General features: G+C 48.6%; 1 protein-coding gene across 9 annotated transcripts in view; it reads right to left on the reverse strand.

The window, feature by feature from the left end:
* Positions 1-14,523, reverse strand: part of Large1 (LARGE xylosyl- and glucuronyltransferase 1) — a 496,807-nt gene that overhangs the window by 96,947 nt on the left and 385,337 nt on the right. For all 9 annotated transcript variants that reach the window (XM_058574193.1, XM_046429385.2, XM_058574197.1 and 6 more), the window contains one exon: positions 12,371-12,475. In XM_058574193.1, coding sequence (XP_058430176.1) covers positions 12,371-12,475 — 105 coding nt within the window. The remainder of the gene's footprint in view (positions 1-12,370; positions 12,476-14,523) is intronic.

Consider the following 14,523-nt stretch of genomic DNA (forward strand, 5'->3'; position numbering starts at 1 on the left):
GGAGAAAACTTAGGAACAACTAAAATACCATGCAGTAGGAAATGAAAAGAATAAATTATGGTGTACCCATGAAGTGGGAAAACTGTGCAGTTCTGAAAGAGAAAGAAAAAATACCTTTATACGCTAATTTAGAAAGACATGCAATATTTCATTTTTAAGTAAACAAGGCATATAACAATGCATAAGAAGATGCAGATTTAGAGGAGCAGAAGATAATTACACATGCAGAAAGCACAAAGAATAAACAGCAAACTGTTAATAGCACTTCCTGTCAGGGAATAAGGGGCACGTGTCTTTATACATTGCTATATGTCAGTGCCATGGTGGATGGTCAGTGAGTGCCCACTGTCTTTCCAGAAAGAAACACAGTCTTTGATTTGTAGTGTTTGCCTTTGAGAGATTAGGTCACAGAGGCAAGACACTCATGAGTAAGAACAGTGCTCCTGTGAGAGGGGCCCCAGAGAGCTGGCTCATCCCTTCCCACCACGCGAGGACATGGGTACAAGGGTATTGTCCATGAACCAGAAAGCGGGCCCTCACCAGAAAATGCATCTGCCTGGATCCTGGACTTCCCCGTCTCCAGAATTCTGGCTTCAAATAAATTTTTGCTGCTTATAAGCTATCCAGCTGAGGGATAGAGCCCAAATGGTCTGAGCCAGTAATATCAATCTCAATTCACAGGAGAGGACAAAGGGGCTTGAAGAAGTGGCCTGACTACCTTAAGGTCACGCTGCACAAGCAATAAGTGACAAGCCCAGCACCCTGCACTCCAGGCCTGCAGATGCAGCCGTTCCAGCTCACCTGAGGCAACTGCAGGTGGAGCCCGGCTCAGCTGGGCAAGTTTTGCTTTTTTTTTTTTATCCCTTCTTTCTATTCAGCACTCAGCAGCCTGTGATTTACTTAGCAAAAGAGAGGAAAAACATGAGCCTGGGCCTGGGGCTGGGGCTCAGTGGTAGAGTGCTCACCCACTATGCATGAGGCCTCGGGTTCGGTCCTCAGCACCACATGAAAATAAAGATCAGTGTCCAACTAAAAAATACATATTAAAGAACAACAGACAAACAAACCATGAGCCTTTATGGCCAGACCCACCAAGGAAACAGGATGATTGTACAAGGAAAATAGTTCAGGAGAAAGGGCCTCTCTGAGAGAGGGTGGGGGGCAGACCTCTTGCACTTAAGTGAGATTCTGGAAGCTTGGAATTAAACACAGATCTCTGAGGCCCATGCCTCAGGAAGGGAGGAAGCAATGGGGAGTGATTCTTCTGGAACAGTGGCTTTGGCTCAGGGGGGAGGGCAAGGGGATCTCTTGCCATATTTTCAGGATGCAGCTGGGAAAACTCTTCAGTGCTCAGTTTAATTAGAGGCCCCCGTCAGGTCTGACGAGGGGGCTCTCGCTTGGCTGCCTTGCTGGGGTGCCTCAGAGAACCCAGCGGGGCTACAGGGACGGGGTGGGCTGGGTGCCCTGGGCTGCGGGTGGGTGCTTTTGAATCAGTTTGCACATGCTACAGCCACAGCCTGGAGAGATGAAAACTTGGCTCTGGGACAAGACATAAATACAGACAATAAAAAGAGAAGAGGATGTTGGGTGCAGGTGGCTTCTCTCTAGGGCCAGGCGGGAAACTATTGTTTCAAACCCCCAGCCTGCTGGATAAGGCCGTCCTGCCTCTTTAGCATTCAGGCCTAAGCCCCACCCAGCCACAGATGAGCTTCCTGCTCATCTCCAATGGCGCGTGAGCTTCTGATCCTGCACTCCACACAGCTGCGTCGGGAGTCTTGGCTGCCATTTATTGTTATTGCTTGCCAGGTGATATAGTTGGGATGTCAAATGTGCCCCAAGCTCAAGTGTTGAAGGCTTGGTCCCCAGCTAGCGGTGCTGTGGGAGGTGGTGCAAACTTTGGGATGTGGGGCCTCGTTGAGAGAAGGAGGTCATTGGAGGTCTTTGGAGGGCTGATTTTTGCCTCTGGCCCCCTCTCTCTAGCTCTCTCTCTGCTTCGGGCTATCAGGAGGTGAGCCACTTGGCTCTGCTGCCCCCTTCCGCCATGACATTCTGCCTCACCACAGGCCTGGAATCAATAAGTCTCTGAAACTGTGAGCCCAGAGAAATCTTTCACCTTAAAGACTATTTTCTAAGATACTTTGTCACCGTGATGAATGCACCAGGCATTTTCTATTCACATCATTCTTCCTGGAGTCCCACGAGTCTGTACTAATACTCCGTCCTTACAGGTGAGGAGTCAGCTCCCCTCCAAAAAAAAAAAAAAAAAAAAGGAGAGGATTTCCTAAGATTTCCTGAGGCCTTCCAAAGAATCATAAGTGGCTGGGGTTCATGAGTGAACTCTTCCCTGCTCCCTTTGTGCCCGGCATATCCTCTAGAACATGCATCTTTGGTTGTACTAAAAAAGCAAACCGCGTGCTCTTCCCTCACCAAGTCAAGTATTTGCTCAGCTCCCCACCTGAGCGGGCGGGTCCGCCCACCTCCCTACCTGTGATCCTCCAGGCTCCACAGCCTTTCCCACCCCACCCCCGCAGCAGGTGCAGGCCATGTTGCATTTAATTGTTCTTCACCTCGTACTTTTTAAAAAACCAGGTGAACCACCCGGATTTTTGAGGGGTGGGGATAATGGTGATTCAAATAAATACTACATCTTATTTTTTAAATCTGTGTTCCTAGCACAGAAGGTAATGCCAGGCACCCCGTGCCTGCTGAGCACCTGCCTAATGTGGGCATGCTGAGAATGTGGAATGACTCTCACCAGCTTCTCAGGCCCTCCGGTCTTCCTGACCATCAGCCTGATGGTCCCCTCTGGGGAGAAAGGCAGGGGGAGGGTGACTGGAATTCCTTTATTCTTTCAACTGATATTCATTGAGAGATTTCCATGTCCCAGACAGGGACACAAGAGTAGAACAAGATCCTTGTCCTCACAGGCTTTCACTCTTGTGGGGAGAGATAAGGATTCAGATTCCTATTGTTGTCACAACAAATTCCTTGAGCAGTTTAAAATGAATCCATTTATTATCTAACAGCTATATGGGTCTGGAATATTCGGGGCTTAGGTAGGTCATCTACTTGGAGCCCATGAGGTCAGAATCACCGTGGTGGCCATCTTGGGTGCTTCACTGGAGGCTCTAGGGGAGAATCCACCTGTAAGCTCCTTCATATTGATTGCAGAATTCAGAGCCACAGGTGCACATCTCCTGTCCAGCTCAGTTGGGAGCCTCTCACAGGCCATCTAGATCCCTTGCCCAGTGCTCTCTCCATGTTCACACCAGCAAGGGCAGGTGGAGCCTTTCTCCTCGTCTGGTTCCTGTGACTTGCCCTTCTCTCCTGGTCCAGGTGCAGAAGGGCCTCTGCTTTTATGGACTCGGGTGATTAGACTGAACCCACTGGATCATCCAGCATAAGCTTTCTATTTTAAGGCCTATAATTACAGCTTCAAAGCCTCTTTGGCCATGTGACAACATCTTCACAGGTTCAAGGGCTTAGGTCAGGGACTTTGTGCGTGGGTGGAGTGGGCATTCTGCCTACCACAACAGGCAGAGTCGGACCATCAAAAACTTGTTCTTTCTGACACTGGAGGAAAGTGAGCTGGCGAGTGCTGCTTTGGCTTCATGGTTAGGGACATCTGCTGTGAGATGAGCCTCAGCAGAGACTGGGGGAGTCCTGGGAGGTGCCCGAGGGCAGTTGCTGGAGGAGCAGTCCAGGTGGAGAGCTCTGGTTCTGGGGTGTGGAATGGGCCTGGGGAACGGCCAGTCAGCAGGCCAGAACAGCTCAGTGGGAGAGCAAGCAGGGGAGAGAGTGGGCTGTGGACCTGGAGTTGGTCAGGCCAGCTTGGGTGGATCCTTTCCTTGGAGGCTGCATTCTGCCACTGTCACCTTGGGGTGAAGTCAGGATGACAAGACCATGTGTCTGGTCCTAGATTGTGTCTGATGGGCCAAAGAACCCAAAGGTCACAAAGGCAAGAAAAAGATGGCACTCTGACCCTGAGTGCTTGGGGACTCGCACTCAAGTGCTACTAGACATAGGTGCAGGGGCAGGGTTTGCAGGAGCAGGAATGGCCCACATATGGCAAGGACTGTCTGCAGTTTGGGGAGGCTTGCAGGACACCCCACCTGCGACCTTTGTGCCTGACGTTCTCTGCGTGGACTGCTCTCACTGAAGCTCTGAGCATGGCTGCCACCTTCCTCTTCTTCACATCTTTAGTTCAGATGTCACGTTCTCAGAGACCCTTCTCTTAATCTTCCCTTTCTAGATGAACATAATCCCCTCAGCATATTTTATGCCTGACTTTCTTGTCCAAGGTACTACTGACATTTTAGGCAGGACAAATCTTTGTGTTTGGAAACTCTCTTATGCACTATAGGGTGTTTAGCGGTTTCCCTGGATCCCACCGTGAAATGCCGGGACAATCTACCTGGTTGTGACCAGCAAAAATGTCTCCAGAGATTAATAATGTTCCTGGAGTAGCAACGTTTCCCAACGATTCCCTTGAGCACTGCTATGGCACTGTATTTCCAAAATTATTTGTTTCCCTCAACAATAAATACTTACTGCCTAACGTATGCCAGGCATGATTGTAGTAAGGGAGATGGAGCAGTGAAATTAGTTGAAAAAATTACTACCCTTGAGGAGGTTACATCTGCATGGAAAGAGACAGAAGGAAAGAGCAAAAATGAGCAAAATCATAGTAGGTCAGACGAAGACAAGGCCGTGGAAAAGAACAAGACAGACAAACGGGGAATGATAGGCAAGACGTGGAGGCGAAGAGGCTTGCAGATTTAAAAAGGTGTGTTCCAGAAACAGCAAGGAAGCGGGTGGCTGGAGCTGAGTAAGTTGGGGACACTAGGGGGGACAACACCAGACAGGGGGAAGACAGTTCCTCCCCTAAGGTAACATGGAGGCTCTGCACACAGGGCTCCCATGTGTCTTATTCACGAGGCACCCCCGGGGCCCAGAGAGGTGCCCGCACATTGCACACATGAGATGCGTGACGAATACCTGATCAACAAACCAGAGGACATAGGGAAGGGCAGCCCTGGGAGGAGCACTCAGTCCCAGATGGCTTCAGTGACAGAGGTGGCTACTAGGAAGAGATGCCAAGGAGCTGCAGGGACCTTGCCCCTCTTGTGGGCCTCAAGCATAAAGGGAAAGAGCTAGTATTGATGTCCGACCTGGACTCTGTCCCAGGCACACTAAGGAGGTGGTCACCTGCTCTCAAGAAGGCAACCCAGGGGGGCGGGAGCTCTCAGGATCCTGACACGACGCGGGAAGAACAGGTTGTTCACTGGCCAGGAACATGACCCTGAGAGCAGGTGGAGTTCACACTTGGACCAACTCTGGAACACAAGCAATACTGTCTTTCAAAAGGAAAAAGAAATGTGAACCCCAGGGGCCCAGGAGTAATGTCACCAATACTGCATGAGGCCGGACCTCCTGCAGTCCCTGTGTCCACTTCATAGGAAACAGCAGGCAAGTGACTTACTCCTCCTAAACATACTTATTACCTCATGCGCTTCTCATGGCTGTCCTTGGGGAGGCAGGTCCTGTAGCCAGCCCCATCTCACACAAGAGCAAACCGGGCCTCAGAGACCAGGTGACGTGCAGGAGTCATTGAGGGAACCAGGAGGTGGAAGGCCCCAGGAGAGAGAGGTGGGTGTAGCACTGGCTTCTCTCACTTAGACATCTAAAGCACTGCCAGGGAGAAGGAGGAATCAATTTGTTCTCTGTGAACCTGCACAAAAGGGTTCTGAGGCCAAAGAAGGTTTTGGTTCAGGACATGGAGAGGACAAGGCTTTGGGTCAGTCACAGACCTTGAAAAGGATCAAGTAGAGAGAAGCAGCCGGTGGCAGTACTGCAAAGCACCTTCCGGCTGGCTAAACGCCTCCTGTAAGCAGGATCCCTGGTGCTGACCCTGAGAAAGCCCTTGAACACATCTGGCTTTGCATCAGAATCAGCCCGGTGAACATTATAATTGTATATAATTGTTATAACTGAGCCTGAAGCTGTTATGACTTATGGAAAAAACTTTAAAAGTGTTATTATTATTATTTTGGCATGACCTTAACAGACATTAAACATGGGAAGATGGAACTTGGCACTCGCTGTTATCTCATAACTCACCAACAGTTGTTCACTACTTTGGCTTTTATTTATGTATATTTTTTTAACTGGGTATTGAACCCAGGGCACTTAACTACTGAGCCACATTCAGAGTCCTTTTTATTTTTTATTTTGAGACAGGGTCTTTCTAAGTTTCCGAGGGCCTCTGTTATGGTTTGGGTGTGAGGTGTCCCCCAAAAGCTCTCATGTGAGACAATGCAAGAAGGTTCAGAGGAGAAATGATGGGGTTGTGAGAGTCTTAACCCAATCAGTGAGTTAATCCCCTGATAGGGATCAATTGAGTGGTAAATGGAGGGTGGTGGGGTATGGCTGGAGGCGGTGGGCATTGGGGCATGGCTATGGGGTATTTGTTTGTATCTGGTGAGTGGAGACCCCTTTCTCTGCTTCCTGATCATCTGTGAGCTGCTTCCCTCTGCCACACTCTTCCACCATGATGTCCTACCTCACCTTAAGTCCCGAGGAATGGAGCCTGTTGTCTGTGGATGGAGACCTATGACACCATGAGCCCTTAATTAAACCTTTCCTCTTCTATAGTTGTTCTGGGTGAGTTGTTTTAGTCGTAGAGAAAAAGCTTACTAAAACAGCCTCCCAAGTTGCCTGTGCCACCGTGTCCAGCTTGTTCACAACGTTGGAAGAACTGCTCACAGATGGCAAAGCCACTCCTGGAATCTGATGGCCAGTACCACATCAGTGCCATTCTGCATTTGTCCCCATTACAAGGAAGATGGTTCTATCCTGAACACAGGCACAGCAGCAGCTGACCATGCTTCGTGTCATCTGACTCAGCCAAGCCAGAGTCACCAAACTCATTCCCAGTTGAAGTAAATAGTATTTTATAATAAATTAATTTCCCTTTATCACTTCATTGTATTATAGCCAGGCCACTATATTGATTTTGTAAAAAAAAAATTATATTTGGAGGTTGTATAATACATTTGAATTTGATTTTAGGATGGTACAAGAGGCATTCAAAAGATGTTGTAAGATGGGGGCGAGGCTGAATGAACACAAGGCATTTTCACAAATTTGTGGATGAGAACAAAAATCAAGTCTAATGAAATGATGTAAAGATTGACCCAAATCAGATAAAGCTCACCAGCGATAAATATAACATCTGTACTTTAGGCTCAGTGAATCTACGGCGGAAGCACAGAACAGAAAGCGTCTGCTGAGCAGTCGTTCATGCAGCTTTTTAGCTGGACTTGAGTTCAGCTGGAGCTTGAGGTGCTAAGCAGTAGTAAAGGGATTCAGAAAGAGCCTGGACGAGGAAGCTCTGGAATCACAGGCCCAGCCCCACCCCGGGAGACTCAGATCCACCCTCCCTGGGTGAGGGCTGGACATCCCAGGTGCACAGGTGTTCTCAGTGACTCAGGACAGTGGGCTGAATTATCCAAGTCAAATGTGGCCCTCCAACAGTTGGATTATAGCTGGTGCACATCAATCAGGTCCAGTTTCACTTTCAAAGAGCGAAATCATAGGTATCTACAGGTGGTCAAACACTCATTAAAAAAAAAAAGAAAGAATCTTTCTACCTCAACTTTGCCAGAATAATAGTTATTTAATAGTAAGTGCAGAATGAATGAATGAACTACATTTGAGTCTCATTTGTCTGGGTGCAATTATTACAGAGATCATCCAAGTGCAATATTTTTCAATCATCAAGGACTTGACCAAAGAGACAATTAAAGCTCAAAGAAATGAAGGGGTGTGCTCAGGATCCCAGAGGCCAATGCCACAGGCCAAGAGGTGTCAGGTTACCTACCCCTGACTTTTGCGTACCCCACTCCAGCCATGTGGTTCTCAGTTCCAGTTCAAATTGTCAACTGCTTTCTTTTTTTGAACCCCTGTCACAGAATGCACCGTAGTGTCTGACTTTATCACCGATCGCGTTCCACTTCCTCACGGCCCAGAGTCTGCTTCAGTCCCAGAGGTGAGTCAGTCCTTGAATGTCCCAATTTTGTTGCTGTACAGATAAGGATTTCTAGAGAAAATTTCCCTCCCTCTCTAGAGAGCCAGTTCTCCATCTCCTTGTCTCTGGCCTAATTTGGGGACAGAAAGGAATGTGATATATTTTATTCTTAAGTTGTGTCTGAAAGCCCTCTGGCTAACATGATGCCCTTCATCTTGGGAGGACACACCTGCTCCTCCAGTTACCGCTGGGATCCTGTGCCAACCGGCTTAGCTGTGAACTTGCCACCTTGTTCCCCCACCTGCCTCCCTCATCTCGCCCTGCCGTCCCCGCTCCCTTCAGCCCTCCTCTCCTTTGCTGATGTTCGCTTTTTAAGATATTCACCCGTCAGCTTATGAACTGAAATGAGTTGAATCTTAACAAGACTGTTAAAATCCTGTTTGTTTTTTTTAAGTCCTGCTGACAGCTGCATGCTCTGTGAATGACAGCTTCTTGCTCCTAGGAGGTGACTGACACATGGACAGTGGGGACGGACCTTCTCTGTGCAAGGATGTGAGAGGTGCCCTTAAGTCCACCTGAACCGTTATGGGCAAGAGCTGGTGCTGGGATCTGCCTGGTCATCCACAGCTGCTATGGCTTAGTAGCCTCCTTCATATAGAAATAAGTGAAAAACATCTTCCTTAAGATGAAAGGGGAGAGGAAGAGTGCATCTCCCTAAACTTTTGGGGTCCTTTGAGACAGGGAAAAACAAAAATAGAGGAAGTGGGAACCCAGTTGGATCATTTCAGGAGAAATGCTATTTTACCAGATAATTCTAGGTTTTAAGGAAGATCACGCATAGCGATGCCTGGCTGAATCTGAATATTTGCAAACGATTACTCAGGATAGGGTCAGGAAGAGAAATAAAAACTACAAGTTCCTGAAGTGCTCTCATTACTGGCACTTGCGGCTGCTCTGCAACCACAGAGCCACAGGGCCTGCTCCCAGGCAGGATTCTCAGCTGGCTAGCAGATGAGGAGGTCCGAGCTTGCTGAGCTTGGGGAAGCTCTCCAAAAGGCAGAGAGTCTAAAAGTGACCAAGTCAGGTCTTGAAGGCAGATCATCCAATTGAAACGGCTCAAGCATTCTCTGGAAATTTGCTACATAAAATGGTCAGGAAGCTGATCAATGAACTAAAATAGGCATTTTCTTCTTAAAATAATATGAAAAGCTAACCTTTTCCAGAGAGTGAAGAGATGAGAGAGAAATGTCAAAAGTGGCTGCTTTATTTTTGAGCAAAACAGAAAAACTTACTGGCTGCTTTTGACCTGAGGGCTTGGGAGACCTTAGCAAAGTGCACTTAGCTACGTAGCCATCCCATCATTTTCAGAGAGGGTGGATCTCATGCCCTGACTGAATAAGTGGTAGAAAACGTAACGGAACAAAGACTAATACTTATTACCTGCCAAACACAAGGTTAGGCTCCTTCGATGATTGACTTCCTAACTTGGCGATCTTCATACGCTCAGTGTTATCATCCTGCTTTACAATGAAGGAAAAAGGTTCAAACAGATGGAGCAAGTGACCTTGCTCATGCAGGGACTAAGTGGCCCTGACATGTCCTAACCCAGGTGTTCTAACGCCCCCTAACATCATGCTGAAAGCACCACAGTGCCTTTGCTGGAGAGACCCTGTTTGCATGGCTGAGCTGGCTGGGATTCAGGGTGGCAGGTTCCCTCTGGCAGAGTCCTCAATTTCCATGAGAACCTAAATGTCTGGATGACTCATCTGCTTATGTGTGCCACAATTCTTGGTCTTAAAATAACAAATCTCCATCAGGAGAGCCAGTTCATCTCAGTGTTGCATAAATCCTTTTACAAGGATCACTTGGTGTCACTGGTATGATTTAAATGGACACATGGCTCCTAGCAGGGCTTTCCTCCAGGTGCCCTTTTAGTCCTAGCAAGGAGGGCAGAGACTCACCGCCTGGGCATGTCAAGTAAGAGCTGGGGGTGGCTCAGGTGCCTCCCATCTCCACACTCTGCAGCAAATAAAGGAGATGCCATGTTTCTCATAATAAATTCTCCAGGGCGCTACATTTTTCTTTCCCCTGAAAGCCCAGATAGATGACCACAGGCTTTTGTTTTCAACAGACAACCAAGACCCCATCCTGCCTCCCCGAGGCCCTGCAGTGAACCTCCCTGGGCCATTTCCTATTATTATGTGTTTTGAGGCCCAGAAGCTAAACGGACACACCAGGGTTTATCCGAGATGTCCCTTCTCCCACCCAAACAAGCTTGGGTGCCTATTTCCTTCCCAGTGGAGAGCACGCGAAGCCCTCTCATTATTCCCCAGTTAGCTTCTCAAGAGTCTAGCCTTAAACACACAGAAAGACAGCTGCTGGCTGAGCTTGCTGGGAGGGCAAACTGTGTCCTATCCTGTCAGAGCAGGCCCTTGGTCACTCTGCTCCAGAAACAGCCTCCAGGCCGCCTGCAGGGCAGGATCCTGGGCTCCTCCAACAGACCCAACCAGGCTCTTCAAGGGCAGAGTCTGGGATTCTCCATTTTCAGAAAGTGTTTGATGCTGAAGCCCTTAAAGTTCAAGCTAGGAAGGTCAGTAGTAAACACCAGGCTCCTTAAACTCGAAGCTTCGTTTTCCTCTAGGATAAAACAGAGATAAGCAGAGAGCCTGCCTCACGGGTGAGGATCAAATGAGATTATCACCCATGCAGCACCTGGCAGAGAGCCTGGCTCTCACTCAGGTGGTAGAGGCCCTAGAGGCACAGGCTCCCCTGCTACTGAAAAGCTGAAGCACTTCCCTACCACCGCTGATTCTTTTCAGTCCCCTTCCCCATCCAGGCCCCTCTCAGGGACCCTCAAAGTTCCCAGCTATACAGCAACTAAAGGGTTAATGCCCAACACAGCAGGGGAGCCTCCCGACAAGGGTGGGTGGTTATAATTCTTCCAAGGTGACCTCCTTATGCCCAAAAAGTGACACTGAGGTGATCATGCCAGGAGGAATGCTGCCCGGCCTCCACACAGGGCTCCCTGGGTGCGCATCTGACTGCTCAGGACATCTCCTGGCCTCTCCTTGTCCTCCTCTAGCTCTGACCCATTCTGACTATATTACTGGACTGTCAACTCGATCTCTGTCTCGCTTCCTTTTCCCCCATGTTTTTTATTCAACTTTTCTGGAGTCGCACATCAGAGTTCAGAGTTGACTTTCTGGCTTTTCTCACTACAGACTGGCTTTAGCTTCCAGAACAGGCTTTGCGTAGCATCTTCAAGTGCCCTGTGCCTGTCCCCAGACACCTGTCCCTAACCCGCATACTTGCTGGACTCAGATATTGAGTCCCTCCTATCTTGGCCTGACTTATCCCATTGCTCCCTGAGCTCCAAGTTCTAATTATGAAAAAGATGGGCATGCTTGACGGACAGGAAGCCACGGCAGGGAAATGGGAGGGAGAGGCAGAGGACCCAGAGGCACTCCACAGCCAGACACTGCAGGCACTGAGCCTGGTGGGGCAGGTTGGTGGATTTCCATTGCTCACTCACTCCATGAGGTCACACACTGTGTCTAACGCCAGCCTGGGGCCTAGGACCCTAGCAAGCAGTCACATAGAAAAAGCACAGAGGAAAGAGAGAATGATTTGGAAATGGAACAGTGGAATGAATGAACCGAAAGGGAAACGGGAGAAGCAAGTTTGGGGTGGTAGCAGGTGGAATAAAGGATAGATAACATATTGTGTGCTCAGAAGTACTGATTTCCAAAGGTCTGCCTTTTCTCTGGCCAGGTGCACGGTAGGTGGTACCTGCCCTCCCCTTTACAGGATGGAATGGCCACATGACATGCTTTAGCCAATGCAATATTAAGAAAATTTAAGAGATAACGTGACCTCTGCTACTTCCTCATCCCATAGGTGAATACAAGCAATGAGACAAATCCTGAATACCTACGGCACAGATCCTCATGGACCTTGAGTGCACATATAATGTGCTCAAGAAAAACAAATGTATCGAGTTAAGAAACTGAAACACTGGGGCCACATGTTACTGCAGAATGGTTGCTAGTCTACATTAACAGCCAAGGAACCTACCATCAAACTGATACAGAGTCCAGTAGGATCCAGGGCTGAGGGTCAGTGGAGGGGCTTTCTGGTAAGAGTGCCACACTGCCATGGCCCCTGTAGCTACAGCACTGAGAAAGATCTGGAAGGTCACGCACCTCAGTTCTGCCCACTCCTGATCTCAGGCAACCAGGTGGCCTCCTCCATGCTGCTGGCCATGTCCTCTCCCTGAGGAAGGAGCATGGGGCCCTTGTGTCACCCTCTGGAACTCCTGCCCACACCACCCTGGAGACTCACCTGTGTTGTAGCCCCTCCCAAGGGCTGGCCAAGGGCGGTGATTTTTCCACAGGTTTCCAAGGTACCAGTCACTCTGGTTCTCTACCAAGCCCAGGACCTGCTGACCTGTAGACAGAGAATACAAAGGCTTAGGAGGACCACAGCATCAGGACCAGTGAGGACTGATTGCAGGGATCAGTGGTGGCAGGTCATCATTACCATAGCTTCCGTTCACGGGGCGGTCTCCTAAGTGCCACGTCCTGACCTACCTGGTCAGTCTGAGTTAACACATGTCATCCTTGCCACCAGGCACCTGATTTATTATCCCCATTTCATGGAGGAGAGACTGCAGCCCAGAGCAGTCCAGGACTCTGTGCAAGGTTACCCAGGTTATCTGTGACCTAGCCAGAATCCACAGCTATTCATTCACTCACATAAGGAAGCGCGTGTTCATTCCAGAAATCAGGGAACACATCTACTCTTCAATCATTCCAAGTCCAATATTTCCCACTGTGCATTAATTGATCTGTTTTCTAAGCATGGACCAAGGTGGTTTTCTCCTATCAGAGAGGAGGGAATAATCCTTGGTTGGAGAGATGAGACCAAGGAAAAGAGGCACCTTGTGATCAGCTGCTTACGATGGTTTTGTGCTCAAACTCGTTGCTTCCTCCAAAATAGATTTATTGTGGCTGCCTAGCAGAGTTCCTGCTCAGCATGCACAGGCCCTGGGAGTGATCCCCAGCACCATCAAAAATAAACAAACAAACAAAACACAAATAAATAAATCCATGTCACCTGTCAACAAGCATCACATCCATATAGGCGTGTAGTCTAGAGGGATGATTGCACCTGGGTGCCCAGAGCTGGGCTGTGACATTGGTTTTGTCTCTGTGGCACCTCAGCTTCTCAGGTGGGTGGGGCTTGCAGTGCATCTCTTAGGATGCTGATGCCTGGGGTGTGGGTGGGAGCGAGTTGCTGGGCCTTCCACATAGGCCTCCTTTAGATGAGTCTGGCCTGCCACTTGCAGATGGCATTCTCTAAGAATTGTCATCAGCATCATGTGACTGACTGGGAGAGTGGATTTCACTAGGTCTTCTTGACTGAGTGCATTATTGCTTATCTCTGTGACAAAAGTTTGAGGCAGGCATCACACATTGATATTTTATAGATAGGGAAACTGAAACATAAAGAGTTTAAGGAACTTGTTAAAAGTTGCACATTGAATCATCATTGTCTTCCACAACTGGCTGAGGTCTTCCAAAGGGCAACTTCTTAGGATGCTGGCCAATCCGAGAAATAACAAAGAACTCTCCGACCCAAGGAAAGCCAGCCGTATGTTCAGAAAACACAGGGGTCCTTGTGGAATACGATGCTGGGTGATATAGGGCCTCCTTGGTAGGATGACAGCTCCCTGAGATGATGGTGTGTGGGTTTGGTGTAATTTATTTGATCAATTTATTGGGCTCCTATCTAAATCATCACCTTAGCACAAATACATAAACTAGAGGCATGGGAAAAATACTACCGCCCACTTTGTCATTGTGCCTGATCATATCCAAAACTTGTAGAATCCCTCAGAAAAATGCATCCCCAATTCAGGGAGGGCAAGCACCAATCAATTCCACATGAACTAACTAGGTTTGGGATGTGTGTGCAAAACGGTTAGACAGACCTAGAAGGGAAGCCTGGCGTCCTTAGCTCAGGGGCAGTGTCTGATACGACCAGCTGCAGACTTCACTTAGTAACTGTGGATCACAAAGGGGTGCTTGGGAGAGACGACTCTCAATGGCTAAGGAGCCCAGGTTGGTATCACAATGGTTTTAGGGGCCCCGGTTGGTATCACATGTTCTTCTGGCATGATAAAATGTGTCATACATGAAGAACTGATGAAAGGTAATGAGCTTTCACTGAATTAAGGGTGGCCAACTGAATCCCAGCTAAGGATATCTTCAGATATCAGAATCCAAATTCCATATTATTGCACCCCCCACATTGATGGGGTCTCAATCTTCTTCCTCAAATCCTCCATCAGCCACACTTCATTCCTGCCGAACAGAAATATGTTTTTCTAGCCTGTGTGGTCACCTCTCTCTTGCTTATTTAGCTGGCCGTGGGAAGGAACTGCCCTTGCCCCTGCCAAACCCTGCCCACAGTTCTTCTGTGGCTTGTCTCTA

The sequence above is a fragment of the Marmota monax genome, unplaced genomic scaffold, assembly GCF_021218885.2.
Source record: "Marmota monax isolate L192 unplaced genomic scaffold, Marmota_monax_Labrador192_F-V1.1 WCK01_AAM20220418_F8-fsc00051, whole genome shotgun sequence".
In the NCBI taxonomy this organism is placed as follows: Eukaryota; Metazoa; Chordata; class Mammalia; order Rodentia; family Sciuridae; genus Marmota; species Marmota monax.